Source organism: Leptosomus discolor, chromosome 6 (genome assembly GCF_034619465.1).
Source record: "Leptosomus discolor isolate bLepDis1 chromosome 6, bLepDis1.hap2, whole genome shotgun sequence".
NCBI lineage: Eukaryota > Metazoa > Chordata > Aves > Leptosomiformes > Leptosomidae > Leptosomus > Leptosomus discolor.
This window is the reverse complement of record NC_141396.1, coordinates 34767347-34783225: the sequence shown is the minus strand read 5'-3', so window position 1 is coordinate 34783225 and position 15879 is coordinate 34767347. Positions and strand designations below refer to the sequence as shown.

At 44.2% G+C, this 15879-nt stretch overlaps 1 protein-coding gene across 4 annotated transcripts in view; it reads left to right on the top strand.

The window, feature by feature from the left end:
- JMJD1C (jumonji domain containing 1C) overlaps positions 1-9861 on the top strand; it is a 166230-nt gene extending 156369 nt beyond the window's left edge. For all 4 annotated transcript variants that reach the window (XM_086466318.1, XM_086466317.1, XM_086466316.1 and 1 more), the window contains 4 exons: positions 565-704; positions 3013-3189; positions 8648-8779; positions 9104-9861. In XM_086466318.1, coding sequence (XP_086322444.1) covers positions 565-704; positions 3013-3189; positions 8648-8779; positions 9104-9193 — 539 coding nt within the window. In that variant the 3' untranslated portion in view covers positions 9194-9861. The remainder of the gene's footprint in view (positions 1-564; positions 705-3012; positions 3190-8647; positions 8780-9103) is intronic.
- The last annotated feature ends 6018 nt before the right edge of the window (positions 9862-15879 follow it).

Genomic DNA, 15879 nt, shown 5'->3' with positions numbered 1-15879 from the left:
TCACAGAAATAGTTTTGTTTCTTTCTCCTTATTCTTTTGTCCTCTTATTCCGTAATCAGCAAATGTAGATTTTTTTGGTGTGAGTAATAGAGCTGCAGTAAGGTTTGCTGTCTTTTATTTGCTTTGTTTTCACTTGTGTATGCACTGAGTTAATAGCAGCAAAACTTTAGCGGATTGGGAGACCTCTAGCTTCTTGACTGGCTGCTGCAGAACAGCATGCAAAACATTGCTTTTGCTGACTGCAGGGAAACACCTTTATCACCTTGCAGTTTTTTGGTGCAGCCCTGCTTTATTTCAGGTAGGAGAATGTGTTCTGTCAAATTCAAGAAATATAAAAAAGTTTAAAAATTAAAAGTTGTTTTTAAGGTATTTCTGGCATTCACGTTCTAGTAACTAATTACGAACATCGAACAAAAAGATCACCTGGGGGCTCCTGTTGTATTCAGCAAACTTTCATCTGCTCCATCTCACAGAAGAAATGGGAAGAGAAGGTGTTTAGTTTAAGTTTTTCCTCTCTTCCTGTGTTTTTCCTCTCTTTTAAAAAATATTTTTGTTGAATCTTAGGAGTTTTGAAGAAGTTTGAAGAGGAAGATTTGGATGACCTTTTAAGGAAGCGGTTGAAAGATTCAAGTGAATTACCTGGTGCTTTATGGCACATCTATGCTGGCAAAGATGCTGACAAGATAAGGGAGTTTCTGCAAAAGGTTAGATTTATAATACATCTTTTATTGATGTAATCTAAGTAACTGGTAAGTCAAAAGAAGCTGGCAAAAAAACCAACAAACGCCACCCCTATGCTTCGGGAAGGAAGTGAAGCAAAATTCTTTCCTTTGTAGCACATACATTATTTATCGACCTGCTACTTCATCAACAAATAAAGTATGTAACATGATGTGTATTCACCTCTTAAGAGTTAAAGGTAGCCTGCAAACTCTGAAGGCTCAGGAGGGCATGGAGATCTATTTTCATCTTTCTCTAATACAACGGATAATTTGTAGGGTAATGTTTTTCTGTCAGTGATCCATACTTGCGTTATCAGATACTGAAATTTCTGTGAATTGTCCCGCGCAAAAACCCCTGACCTTGCGACCCTGCAGCCACTGATCTTCGTAAGGGCTCTGTGTCAGGTCAGGTAGCTCAAAGAACATGCCGTGGCTCTTGGTGAAGATGAAAGCAGTGGGGAATAACGTACCTAAGGGCAGCAGCCTTCTTCAGCGTTAGCTACAGTGCAGATCTTCCTTCAGCAGCACGTGATGAGCAAGTTAGAGCTACGTTGAAACTTTTCAGGTTGTTACTTACCACACAGGATGAATATCCACCATTGGGCCGTTGATAGTTATCAATGGCATTAAATTTAGAGATACCGTCTTGGAAGCAGTTTTCCGTGTCCTGTCTTTAGCATATTTCCATGTTTTAGAAGGTGGTCTTGATGGATGACACGGAAATACCAAAATATCACTGAAGTGATTGAGGAAAAGAAGTCTTCGCTGTCTCCTACTGTGGGAAAAAAATCTGATGAGTTTTAACCGGCTAAACCAAAGGGGTCCATAAACAGGCTTGGAGGGCAAGGTCTCTACTGTGAGCAGGAAGAGCCTGAGAAATTTAGCAGTAAAGAGTCTCTTGGACAATAAGGCAGTGTTTCAGTCCCAAGGCAGCTGTCCTCTGGTGACTCAAACATTAGCTCTTTGGCAAGCTGAACTGTGGGGAAAAATGAGCACTAGTAAATAAAATACAACTAATTCCAGGAGATTATGAATTTTACAGCTGAGGCTTTTCTGTTCATTCAAAAAGTGGATGCTCATAAAGTAGATGATGGCTCTTTGGTTTGGAAGAGAGTTGTGAACAAAACCACGAATGCAAGGTAATAGGTGGACAATAAGTATTACTCAGTGTTTCTTCTTTCAGAGCAATTAAGGGATATTGTGAAACTCTTTGAGCAGCATCTTTAAAACAGAAGCACTTAAGACACTGTCTAATAAAGTTTGTCATATGCTGCCACAGCTTGCCATGTGTCCAAAATGAATTGTGTACAGCCTTGCAGTTTTGGTGTGGTGGTATCTTTGAAATATTGAATTGGAGATTAATTGACGACTAGACCTTGGGACCACTTTGCCTGCTGAGATAAAATGTCAGTATCTTGTTACGCAGAAGAAAGGCGGTAATACAAAAGAACAGTTTCAAGCTCTGCATCACACAGTCACATATCTGTAATATCAATATGTATAAAAATCAATATTTTTAATGAGGTAATTGTCTCCTGAGTCCTGACATGTGGATTGGGTATGGGCTTTTTATCTTTAGTCACTTTTTTTCTTTAGTCGCTATGATGGGTTAATTAGCAGTTGATTAAGGGTAATATTTGTTCGCCTGTGGTTAACTTGATGAGAAGTGGTTGTTGCAGTTAAGTCTGCTGGTGTCCGGAAGTATTTGTTTTTATGTCCATCATTATTTCTGAATTCCTTGATGGGATGGTAGGAAGGTAACTTCTTGTCACAGAGTGGTTGAGTTTGGAAGGGAGCCTCTTGAGGTCCTTTTGTCCAGCCCTGTGCTCAAGCAGAGTCACCTAGAGCAGGTTGCCCAGGACCATATGACCCTTAGTTTTATCTGCTGCTTTTTTCCTGAGCTGAGGTTGTGGTGTTGCATGTCTGTCAAAACTGAAGGTTGGAAGCTTGAGGAACTGGCAGCATAGGAACTCTTGAGGTCAGATTTTATTTTCTTGATGAAAGAAGTCGCACAGAGAGCGCATTGCTTATTAATAGATTATTGTGCCAAGTTCTTTAAAGCTCTGTGTTTTGGAGTGGGAGTTGTGCTGATGTCTTCGGTTGAACTGATGTCTTCAGTTCAGTGGGACTTCCCAGTTCCTTTGAGGTTCTTTTGAATCCCTAACTAAAATTCTCATTTGGGTATTGAGAACAGAGTCATGTTGCTTCGTAAATTTGGTATACTTAAAACTTGTCAGCAAAAGGCTCAGCTTCTTTTGAAAATGACTTGGGATCTTTTCTGTACTTACAGATAGCGAAAGAGCAAGGCTTAGAAGTTTTACCAGAGCATGATCCAATACGTGATCAGAGTTGGTATGTGAACAAAAGACTTCGCCAAAGACTTCTTGAAGAATACGGAGTAAAAACCTGTACGGTTATTCAGTTTCTTGGTGATGCTGTTATTCTACCAGCAGGAGCACTTCATCAGGTAATGTGCATCTGTTTAAAGACACACAGGATTATGTAACGTAAATACAATAAAGGAACTTTTTTTCAAAGACATAACTACATATGTTACTACATAACCGTACTCCAGTTAGATTTTATTTCCTTCCTGATAGCTATTAGTGTGTAGGAATGTATAACGTACATCTGCCTGTATAGTAGATGACTACCCCGTACTAACATCCAGCAGCTTGAATGCTTAAAATAATACTGTTACTTTTTTCCTTTAGAATGAAAAATGAGCAGACTATTAACCACTTTTTTCCACTTTTCACTTCATTAGCGAATTTCTAAATAAACTGTTATTAGTTATGGCAAACTCAGGTTCGTATTTCTTTCCTTCTAAACCAAAAGTTTAACCTAACCCTGGAGAGTCAGGGAGAGCAACCCAGGCACATAAAAATATCTGGATGTCAGGTGTCATCGTTTTTGTCTTCAGCTGTAGGAGAATTTGAGAGACAGTTTGGGTGTAAGAAGATATTTCTGTAACAGACTTCAGAGGTTGTTTTCCTACCCCATATTAAGTTCCTTTTGACACAGAAGGTCCATCAATCACCAGGAGTCATCATTATCCCTTCAGCAGTTTCCTTGCCATCAGAAAGAGTGGTATCACCTTGGCAGCAGCTGGGCTGATTCAGTTTTTAGTTATGTAAGAAAATGTAAAGCCAATAGGGCAGTTCTGGAGAAACAGTATGAGTTTGTGTGGCAAGCTTCAGTCCTCACCTAGCACATAGGGTTTGTTACTTCATTTTGTTCAGTGGGTTTTGTTGGGTTTTTGTCTTTGTTTTTTTTCCCCTCATGGTCTGCAAACTGCTTGTCCTTGATGAAAAGAAGGAGAAAGAAAGCACAATTGTTTAGACATGATTTTGGGGCAGTTCTAGATTGATTTATTTCTTCTCTCCGTGAACCTTTTCCTGTTCCAACAGGAAATAGAGCCTGGTTTCTTGCTGTCTTGCCAGCTGTCAAGCAGCACTAATTGGGTAGCTGACTATCAAGGAATGAGGAGCATTCACAACCCTGACCCTGCAGTAGGGGTTATAACCATCTTGCCGTTAAAGATTTATCGTTGATCTCAACCTGGGTTCAAGTGAGGCGAGGCTTTTCTGAAGAAGATACTATTTGGTTTCTGATCTGCAGATCAGCTTCCAGCCGCTGCCTCTTCTGGGCAGAGTGGGAACAATGGCTTACCATGTCACTGTGACCAGGGCAGTAGGGTTTTCTCTGTGAAAAAAATGACTGGGTTGTGGTCTTGGTAGGTGTGACTTCCCTAATCTGTCTGCTGGCGATGTCAGTTGCTGGGGCAGTGAAAGCAACAGACACCTTACCCAGACGAGACTCCTTTGTCATCCCAGTGAGACTTTAGATGGGTTTCACATGGTGGTGTGTTAACCCTGGGTGACCTGTGTGGATTTGTTTTCTGGCAGAAGAAAGAAAAAAAAACAGACAACCCAGGTGACCAAGTTTTGTATTGCTGTAGGTTGCTTTTCCCTGTACCATGTTTCCAAGGCTTGATATTGCTTCACAAAGGTGAAGGAACATCTGGCATTGATGTTACCCTTCACTCCTGTTAGGCTAAAGCAGTTAGGACTCCCAGAGTTGGTAAGATTTGTATTGCATCCTCCAGTAGCATTACTCTGATCTCTCAAAACAAGGGAGATACTCTAGATACAAAAGGGAAAAGGGAACCTACAGAAAATAAGAAACATACTGGGAAATTTCTTTTATATAGCATGTGGCATTATATAAAGACATACAGAATATAAAACATGAAGTAGTGGGAATGTTCCAGACTTCCCTGCAGTTCATAGGTTTAAGGACCAAAAATAAGACCACTCTTATCTTTACCTCCTTGGCTTTAGACTCCAGATTGCTTTTGAAATGGTAATGTTCTAGCTTCTGGCACCAAGGAGTTAATAACATGGTGTTTTTAAACCTTAGTGGGTGAAGCCAAGAACCTTTTCATCTTCAGTAAGAAGTTCCTGTGAATCTGCCACGTAGGAGGAAATGAAAGCATCGTGTTCTTTCATGTACGTGTATAGTACTCTCTATATAGAGAGGCATAAATATTGACCTTAGGGATCAGCACCAACACTTCATGTATACAAAGCACATGTAAACACTTGTAAGTCTGAACAAGAATACGTAGCAGGTCAAGTTTACATGTTAAGTGTTTCAGATTTACATGCACATCATGAATCTTTAAGAATTAAAACTGGATGAGAGTTGATACTAAATTTGGTGGTAAACTCACGTTTTTACTTTTATTTGCTCATCGGTAATGTCATGGAGCAGAGGAAGGCAGGCTGAGGAATGGAGTTAGGGAGCCCAGCTGCCTGTGGTCACTGCATAGTGTAGCTGAGACACTTTCATCCTGGAGCCAGTTAGGATTGTTGTCGCACTGCTGCTTCTGACGTGCTAGTCCGGATTTTTACTGCTCTAACATGGAGGAGGTTGTGTGTATTTCTTCTGTATTTCCCTCTCCCCAAGCTTCCATGGATTCATGTCTAGCTTTTGAAGTACTTTGTTCTTAATATTTTCTGCTGGCATAAAGTATTCCTTTTGCTTCCCAGGTTTCCCCCTCCTCCCTGTGTACTTGCAGATGGCAGTTACATCCCCGTTGTGATCATTTCAGTAAGCAAAGTCAAATTGATCCAGTGGTGGGGTGCGGAGGGAAAACCTCTCCTGTGAGCTGTGATGGTCAGAGTATAGCCTTGTCAGTACCTGATGTGGAGGGAATTGCTCTCTCAGGCGGAAACCAGAAACAGATACAGTGTTGGACTGGCCTCTCCTGCAGGTGCTTCCCTGAATGTACTGCGAGCGATGCACTGTAGGGTTGCATCACCTTTCTTCTTGGCTGTACAAGTAGGGGAGCTCAGAAGTGTCCCCTGCTTTGCTGGCATCTGGGCCTTGTTCTCTGTCTGGTGCTTGTAGCAGCAAGCCCTCAGCTCTCCTTGGAAACTTCCCCAGTTTTACTGTTCTTTTGAATGATTCACTCTTTCTGCTACTCTGCTGTGCATTATCCTGTATTGCAGTTGTCCTCTAGGTATGCCCTCCCTGGTTTTAATTTGGTGACTTCAAATTTGCAAAATGTTTTAGCAATAAATGAAAAGCTAGAAATGCTTGAGTCGGTGATTGAAATTTGTCATTCAGGCTACATGCAAAACTTATTCATAGTAGAACAGGTTATTGTAATGTTACTTTTTATAGTGGTATTATCTTGATTTAACAGCAGGATTATATATTGTAAAATAACATGCTGGAGGTAATGCGATATCCTGGTGATGTTACGATAAGGATGTAGGTTATAGGTCTGGGAGCTGCGTATGCAGAGCTGCTGGGCTGAGCACTGGCCCCGGAGCTGAGCCGTTGTAGGACATGTCTGATCATCAGTGTAAGGACAGGAGAGAGACAGCTGTGCCGTGAGGAGCTGCAGCTGTGAGGGTGGATGGTCCTTTCCTCCCTGCCCACTCACCTTTCCCTGTCCCAGCCCAGGACTGAGGCTTTTCTGGTGCTCCGGGCCGCGTCTCCTGGGCCCTGCTGGAAAACCACTGTTCCACGTGGGCTGGGGGAGAAGCTGTTCTCGGTTCAGCTGGAACTGGCACAGCTATGGGAGTGCTGTAGTCCTTGCCCCACAAACCTCAGGGGAATCAGTCGTTGCTAAACATACTTAGATGTGTGTGTCATTGTATCAGCTTGTGTTGTAAATAACTAGAACTGCCAGTGGACTGTCAGCAGGGCATTCCCGTGTGAAGTACCAGACCAGCCAGGTGAAATCTGTCCTCCCCACAAAGGCTTGCGCACTGATAAGGCAGGCCCGGGAAGGGAAGGAGGTTTAAGGCACAGCAGAGTGAAAGATCTGAGGGCAACGAATACTGCCTGCTCTGCAGCGGAGGGAGAGGGTATTAGTAAAATCTTGTCTCAGTGAGGAGAAAGTGAGAGTGGTGTGGGATTTGCATGGGGTGGAAAGGAAGGCAAGGGCAGATAGAGACTTGAAAATAGGTGAGAAGGGCAGATAGATTCACTTAAAACAGGTGAGAAGCCTGAAAGTGTAGAGAGGGCTGGAGCCAGCAGCCGGGCTGCACAGTCCAGGGGTGTTTCAGCCGAAGCTCTAGGAAGCTCCCCGAGCACTGGCCAGAGCCTCGCAGTGACACTGCTGCAGCTGTTTCCTTTCTCCTGGCTTTCTGCCGTTTGCAAGTTGTGTGGCATCAACAAACCCTCTTCATCGTCGGAGTTATTTTTGTTTTGATGAATCCGCAGGAGGGCACGGCACTGCTTTGTCCTTGATGATCATAAGGCTGTGGAAACCCCGCATATGACATTAGTGCTGAGCTAGGGATTACCCTCTGGGATTTCACCTGTAAAGGGGTAATCTGCCTTATAAAATCAGACTCAGGCAGTGCTTTTGAAGAAGATTCATAATTGAAGTGCTGTGTCCTCAGGTGTGACAATGGAAATTTTAGAGTATGCATTAAAAAACTCTAGATTTTGCTAGGCTTAAGCTTAAAATATGCAGATCTTCATCAGTACTGAGCAGGGTGGGACTGTTTGTTTGCTGGGATCGCAAAGGTGCTCCCTCCTCATCCCTCCAGGCTCTTTTTGCAAAGTTTGCAGAATTGATGTTGCACAACTTTATGAGCAGTTGTTGGAATTCGGAGAAGTGAGCGTTTTGACATGCTGAAGAAACAGTGCAATTTGTAAGGGTTTAGGGGTGAAAAGCTGATGCTGCATGTTTCTGAAGAGGGCAAACAGGAATTGGTAGTCAGGTCAGAACCAGGAAGCAGTTTTTCCTTTCCCCTGTCCTCCAGGTACGACCTGGGTGGCAGGAGATGGTGTCCGTTTCTCTCGGTGGTTGCCTCTTTCCAGTAAGTAGTGTTCAGAGAAAAAAGAAGGAGCTTCGTTCCCCCCCTCCGCTTCTGAACCTGTCTCTTTGTCCAGTTTTTTTTTTTTCTTTTAAATATTCCTCAGCAGTTACTTTTCAGCGACTGTGGCGGGTCACGCCTGGCCGAGTGCAGGCTTCCAGCATGTCTGTGTGGCCCGAGGAGCCAGGTCCTGCAGGGCAAGGCTGCTCTGGAGCTGGTCGGTGGCTGCATGGTGTTTTGGAAATGGCTGTGCAGCAGCAGTACACGGCAGCGGTGCCTGTGCAGCTGGTAAAAGGGGGGAGTAACACATCAGAGTATGCTGAATTAATGTCAGAGCCGACTCGGGAAGAAGTGCCGGAGCACAGGCAGGTGTGCATTGTTCAGAGCGTACCTTTTGCCAGAAGCTAACTTAGAGAAGTTGAGTACGCTTGATTGCTCTCTGTGTAAAGTGTATCAAGGTGCCGTTTAGTCCAATAAGCCTGTGGTTTAAGAGATCTCAAGGCCCACTCTTTTTCTCAGGTATCTCTGCCAAAGAATAACCCAAAAAATCTCATTGTCATCTCTTCTTGTTATTTTGGATAGGTGCAAAATTTTCACAGCTGCGTTCAAGTAACGGAAGACTTTGTGTCTCCTGAGCACCTTGTGCAGTCATTTCACTTAACGCAGGAGCTGAGGCTGTCAAAGGAGGAAATCAATTACGATGATAAACTGCAGGTAGGGAGTTCTGCTCTGGACGCTGGGGCGAAGGCAGGGCATGCTCAGGCTCATTGAAATGCGGAGTAGTGTGTGGAGCTACTTCCTCGCTGCTGTTCACACAGAATAACAATGAGCAGCAGCATGAATGCCAGGGGTGTAAATGACTCTCCCTTGAGTTGCTGGTTTTATTTATTTCATGTTACCTTTTAAAATTAATAAAAAGGTGTTTCCTTTGGCACTGGCTTGATGCAGCCTGCCTGTTTTTTCTGTCCACTAAATGCAGCTACTTTGCAGAGTTCCTTAGTTGCAGGCCTTACTAAAATGTGTCTGATGTTCTTGCAGGTTAAAAATATCTTGTATCATGCAGTTAAAGAAATGGTGAGAGCTTTGAAGATTCATGAAGATGAAATGGAAGATATGGATGAAAACTAGGCGCTCTCTGCTTTTTTGCGTTAACATCAAATGGGGGTTATTTTTTCTAATACACAAACAGTATGCACACTAATTTAAGCTTCACAAACCATCAGTGCCAAGAAAACATAGTCATCGTATTTACTTGTTAATGACACTGCAATGGTAGAGCTTCATATCACAGCCACTGTGATTACATGCTAGACTTGCAAACAATTAAGCAGAGTTCTGCTGTCCTGTATTATAATGTACATGAAGTTTGTGAAATGTCAAAGATTTAAGATGATGTATTTATTTTTGGAAAAAAACCCACAAAATTCTATGCTATATTGTTGATCAAATGTAAATGTGACTTGTACAGTTTGCTAAAATAATTCAGATATTTTTCACTACATTGAGACAGTTACTGTGAGAGTAGGACACAAACACCAGCTATTGCCTGCATTTGGGATCTTGCTGAGTCCGCACAGCAGTCATGTCATAATCTGAAAATTACTGCCAAATAATTGTAAACTTTGTAAAATAAAAAGTATATAAAGTAGATATTAAATACAGACACTTCAGTATTTTATTGAAGCTATTCAGTGTACAATTAAACGTTTTCAAAAGGTGTAATTTATTTAAGAATTGTCTCATTTTGGTAAAATTTATGTGAACTTTTAAAGCTAAATATTAAACTTAATATGCTATGTAAATATATACATATATACATTCAATGATGTATTTTTTTAAAACATTGGCTTGCTTTAATTTGTTAAAAGTGCAAGTGTTACACATGCTTTGTACATTGAAGTTGAAAGGGGTTTTACATTTTCCATTAAAATGACTTTATCAAATGTTGTCTCATCGTGTTTGTTTTTCATGTTCGTGGCCCATGCGTGACGGCAGAGTCGTTCGTTTGCCACAATGGTGGCATGTCTCTGGCTGGAAATGTTCTGCCGGGCTCTGGGCACCGCTCTGCCCTCCTCAGATTTGGGACAAAACTGTGAGGGGAAGTGCTGGAGCACAGCTCAAATGGCTGAGCCAGAAAGAGCCTCTCCTTAAGAACAGAACCATTGCTTGTGTTCTTGCTTCTATAATGCAACACTTACTTTGGGTGAAGGGGGAAAGGAGTTTTTATAGAACAATTTTTTTAATAGCATCTTGGCTTTGTACAGTTCCAGTAATACCACAAAATTGTTTTTATTTAATGATGACAAATGCTAGACAGTTGAGCAGAATTCCAGCTCTTGGAGTTAGTTTGAAAAGTTAAAGCGTACATGGATTTAAATTATTAAAACTATTCAGATGTTTAGATTTGGTATAAAATCTTAGTCGCAGCTATTGGGTAGCTCGTGACATGCCCAAAAGGGGATAGTAACTAGCCTGGTTACTGCTCCCAGTCTGACAGAGCCTGACCGGGTTCTGGATCACGAAAAAAAAAACTCCAACAAGACACATATAAATTACCTTATGAAACAGAAGAGCAATTTCTGGTTCCAAAAGTAAAGTTCTTTATTTAGTTGAAAACTTGGAGTTTATTTGAAGTTGCAAAGAAATACTTTGGGGTTAACATGGCTGGGTTTGGCAGTTGATACTCAGCTTCATACCCAGCTCCATGGGGCATCTTCCTTTACAATGCATGTAGCACAGAACTGGAGCATTGGCTGAAGATGCAAAAGATGCAAAACCTGCCGCTGTACATTTGCTTAATGACAAGTGGGCTTTTTTTTTTTTTTTTTTAAGTTCAGGATATGTAAATGAGTGAATTTTAATCAAGTGTAAGTATTTTTCCCCCAGAACTGAGTTTGGGTTGAGGTACTTTTAACGTTTGTGAAATTTCTCAAGGCTGCTGAAATTTGCATTCTTGCTGCAGATGGCCGTGCCCCCACTTCCCCCCCCTTGTGTTTTTGCTACACAAAGAGCAGTTGTTGAGGCCCAAGCCACAGCTGTCGTCCCGGCTTGCTCCTTGTGCTGGGGGGTCTTTGTAGTTGCGTGGAAGGGAACGGGTTGGTTTCCCCTGGGTTACTGTCTGAAAGTGTCTGCCCTGGCCAGGGCCTTGGGCTTCCTGCTCTGCCCCTTCTCAAAGGCGCTGGGGTGCTTTACTGCCAGCGCCTGCACCGCAGGCAGCGCTGCTGCTTCGAGGCCTCAGCTTTGGTACCATCCTTTGGCCCCCACACGGCACTGACGGTGGCCCCTGTCATCCACAGTACTTACGCACCCGGGGAGGGAGGGATCCCTGCGTCTGCCTGGGAGACTGACAAGAGTTCTCTCCTCCCCAGGTGGTCACTGGAGGAGCTGCTGAACAGAGGCTAATTTGTATTCCCAAGCGTGAATGTTGAAGTTCTTTCTGACCTTTTTCCTGCTACCTTTGCTGATTAATCCTGAAGTGCATGAAAAGTTGTTAATCTGCAAAAACTTGTGAGTGATAGGGATGGTGAAGCAGCAAGAATCCTCCCAAAGAAAAGCCTGAGGGATTGACAGGATTAAAGTGACAAAATGTCTTAAAAAGTCTCGGTTTTGGAAAGGCAAAATGGGTGGGCTCCAGCTGCAGTGTTGCACAGCATGCTGCGCACTCACTGGGGCAAGTAGCTTTCGTAGCAAAGATAAACTGATAAATTGTTTTGAACTGCATAAGTAGGATTTCACTGTAGTCATTGCAGAGTGACTCTTGATTTGTTTAGTAGAATTTATCTACAGTAAATTGATGTGCCAGTTACAGCAGATGTATAGTTTAAAAATGTTGAGGTTATGGGTGTACCTGATGGATTTGTGATGCATAAAAACATAACCTGATGCGTTTTGTGAATTGCTGTGCTTGTGCATGGGATGGGCTCATAAACTGCCCGCAACAACGACAGCATTTCCCAGTAACTAATAGGGGAAGAAGCCAAAAATGAGCAAATGAGGAAAACGTGGCCAAGCTGGGTGCGAGGGGAAGTGCTGTAAAGCATTCATTGCCATCAACTGGAAAGGATTCTGCAAGTCACATGCTGCATGCATTAGCAGACCACAAGAAGTTGTTGAAGGTAACAGATACTCCAGACACCACTAAAAGAGGCTGAAAATTCTGGCGGTTTAAGTACTTAAGTGTACCGATTTCAGCTGATTCAGTGTCTCGAGACTTCTGGCTCTGCCACAATGAAGTGGAGCTCTCTGCTGCCCTGCAGGAAACGGGAGCAGGAAGTTGGGCTGGCATTGTGCTCACAGCCAGTGCAGCCTGAGATTTTCATAGCTGAAGTCTGAAACTCGAGGGGTTTGTGGGAAGATGGTGTGTTTTCAGGTTTCTCCCTCGACCATTTCCATGTTCTGTGAGGCGTTACTGGGCATGTTTTTCCCATCTTCCTTTCCTAAAGACTGTTTAGGAGGTTTTCTGGTCTAGAACCTCAACTATTTTTAAATAGCCAAAAGAATTCAATGAGATCAGCTGAAGCTGTTTGAGTGCAGGAACATTATCAACTCCTAGAACCAAAAAATACGAAGTACCGTATCATCTTCTGCCACCTTCCTGTTCAGACCAAGCTCTGTCTCGATCTGCTACGCTCTCCATGAAACTCTTCCTCTCCTTTTTTCTGTCCTTTGAAAGCTCACGTCTCAAAGTTGTCAAAAGTGCAAGCCCTTCTCCCGACACACCCCCTCCTTCCCAGCTCCCTATCATCATCCCCTTCTGCTGCGCTGCTGTACAGTAAATGACCACGGCAATTTTTGTCGTATTGTAACTGCAGAGGTGACTAACGAAGAGTAATTAATTAGCAAAGAATAAAGCAGGGCTGCTGTGACCTGAAGTATTTCAGGATGGATGGATGGATGGGTTAGCTGAAACAGAAGTCACTGGATTGCTGGAATTGCCAGCAGTGAAACCGCGGTCCCGTTCTTGCAGGTCAGACACAGTGGGCTATAGCAATCTGATTGTAGGATCTGTTTATTCTGCTCTTACAGCTTCACAAAAGTTGCTCAGATCTGTGTGTGTAAACTGAACCCCCGTCTGATCAGCGCTACGTTCTCAGGCTCTCTGACCTTTTCGGTAGGTGGTAATTTTGTCTGTACCCTCTCCCGTGACATCCTGTCAAGCCCTCTGCTGCTCTCACAGCGGACGGCCTTCCCTGCCCCATGCCCGTAACTGGGAATTTCCCTCCGTCCTTCCACAGCCACCATCGCCCAGTTCTGCTGCTTTCCTGAGCAGGATGTTTGTGCTCTCCCACACCTCCGCGCTGGATGAGCTGCCTCTCCCCATTGAGACTCCTGGGCTACTGCTTTGCCTTGCTTTCCCCTCCTAACCCCAGCTCCGCCTCAGACAATGTCAGCTCTCTGCTGTGCTCCTGCTTTCCACCTCTTGGCTTGCGCTTTGTTAGCAGGAGTGCTGCTTCTCCTTCTCCGCCTCTGTGTTCCCATGGTACGTGTGCTCCGGGAGGGCAGGGCAGTGCTCGGTGGTGGCGTGGGGGCTCCTCTGATGCAGCGTCCACCGCCACGTCCCTTTATTTCCATCTCAGCAGGGCCGCCTAGGAAACTCTGACCGAGGAGCAAACAATCTGTGGCGTTCGCAGCACACACAAACTAACCTCTGTACTTTCTTCATTTGTTCTCGTAGGTTTTGAAAAGGAAGTTATGATCTATATATAGCTAGTAGGAAAATCTCGCCTCACAGCAAATTGAAGATATGTTTTACCTGATGTGCTGCATGCAAACAGTTGCATTTTAAACATGGGCCTTTCTAAAGCAAAGTGGTAGACTGAAGGATTTTTACTGTAATGTTTCCAAGTGAACATTTCTGGTACCTTCCAACCGTACCAATATAACATATTCTTGCCTGCTTCTTTTTCTAGTCCCTGGACATGTGGTTTTATCATAGCTCTGTGCTTCCTTAGTGGAATTAAAAGAGTAGAGTTTTGTAGCTCTGAGGCAGGAAATCCTGTATTTTCACAGCTCTAAGGATTTCATATTGTTTGATCTCAATAATACCTTAACTCCTGCGGCAAATGGGCCTCAGGGAACACTTCAAATGATTAGAGGACAAAAAGCCTGGGTAAGTTTAGATTACTTCTGGTAAAACAAACATGGGAGTGAAGGGAGGTGGAAGAAAAGGTGGCCATAGCGCTGAGCCTTAGGGAGCAATGAATTTCTTTTTATACAGTTGAACTCCATGGGCCACATACTCAGGCAGAAAGGTCTGGCAAATACTGCCCAGCATAGACCTCGTTTGTGGCAGCACACTACTGCTCTGGTCACTTTTGAACCGTCTGACTAATCAATTTTGTTTTCTGCTGGATTTTTAGTCCAATTCAGTATGGGATTTTATCAGCTGTTGTGGCTGTATTTGCTTTTCCCCATCTGTTTTGCTAAGCGACCCTGCTTTCGTCGAACCATAGAGCAGCCTGGGTTTGAAGGGTCCTTGAAAGATCATCTGGTCCAGCCTCTCATGGGCAAAGGAGCCTAGATGAGGTGTAGTCCCCACCCCTGAAAGCAGGTCAATGGGATGGCTAGAGTTGCTGCTGACAGGAGATAGGAAGGAGTTTGGGGCCAGTGTTCCTGAAAATGGAAACACTCTCAGAGGAAGAGGTCACAAGATCCTCTTTTCCCTTTATATAAAGCCAAAACGTAAACCCAAACACTTCTGTATTTTGGTTTTAGCTGTCTTTGTAAGTAGCAACTGGTGGTGCAGTTTGCAGATTTTATTCTCAAGAGACTCCACGTTGCTTCCCAGCTGCCTTGCTTTGGTTTCTCCTTCTGCGGAGATATAGCCAGAGACTGGGTAATCACCAGTTCTTTTCGCAAAGTGTATGTTGGCTGTATTCAGCTGGGATAGTATTGCTGTATTCCAAGAGAGGTTTCCGTGGTAAAGTGAAGCCTGTGAATAGAAGTCAGTGTCTGGACACGTGTTTCAACTTGGTTCTCGGTGAGACACCTGAAATAAGGGACCACGGGAGTTTTCAGTTCTGCCCGGTACGAAGGAGGTCAGAAGAGCAGCCTTACGGCCCGTGGGGTCTCCCCACGTACTGTGCCAGGGCTCGGTTACAGGCCGTGTGGCCGCTGGTGACTGACTGCGCCGTGCTCGCTGCCGCGGTTCTGGCGGAGTCGCTCACGCACAGCACCGTCCGGCGGCCGGGCCGGGCCGGGCCGGCAGGAGCCGCCGCGGGCGGAGGGAAGAGCGGCCCCGCCGCGGAGCGGGAGCGCCGGGGTCCAGTCACGAACGCCTCGGAACCGGCCGCGCCGGGGCCACGGCCGCGGCGGCGCGCAGGGCTGGCGGCCCCAGCTGGTGGAGGGAAGAAGGAAAAAAGCCCTCGGCGGGAGGCCGGGAGCGGGGGAAAGGGGCGTAAACAGTAGTGCCGACCGAGGCAGAGGTGCAGGGCAGGGAACCCTTTACTATTTCACAGTGCCAGAACTCAACGCGCTGGGAGGCCGTCATCATGTAAACCAGCTTTACGCTTTACACCAATTGCTGACAGACATTGGAGAGAAGAATGTCCTTACGTCCATCACTATGTGTCTGTAAAACTTGTCCTCTAGTGGCAAGTATTCTCTATACAACCTTTCATTCTTTAAATGGTGTAAGTGCTTAGCTCTGAATTCAGACTGAAGAATTCCTTACTTGGTAAAATTAAAGTATTTAATCTTATTTTATACACTTAGGTTTTTCCCTGGAAGGTAAAGAATTTTGGAAGGAAAAGTCATTATTTGATGGATGGACTCTCAGCTGTAGGATGCTTTATGAATGCCCTGTGCTGCTGCTG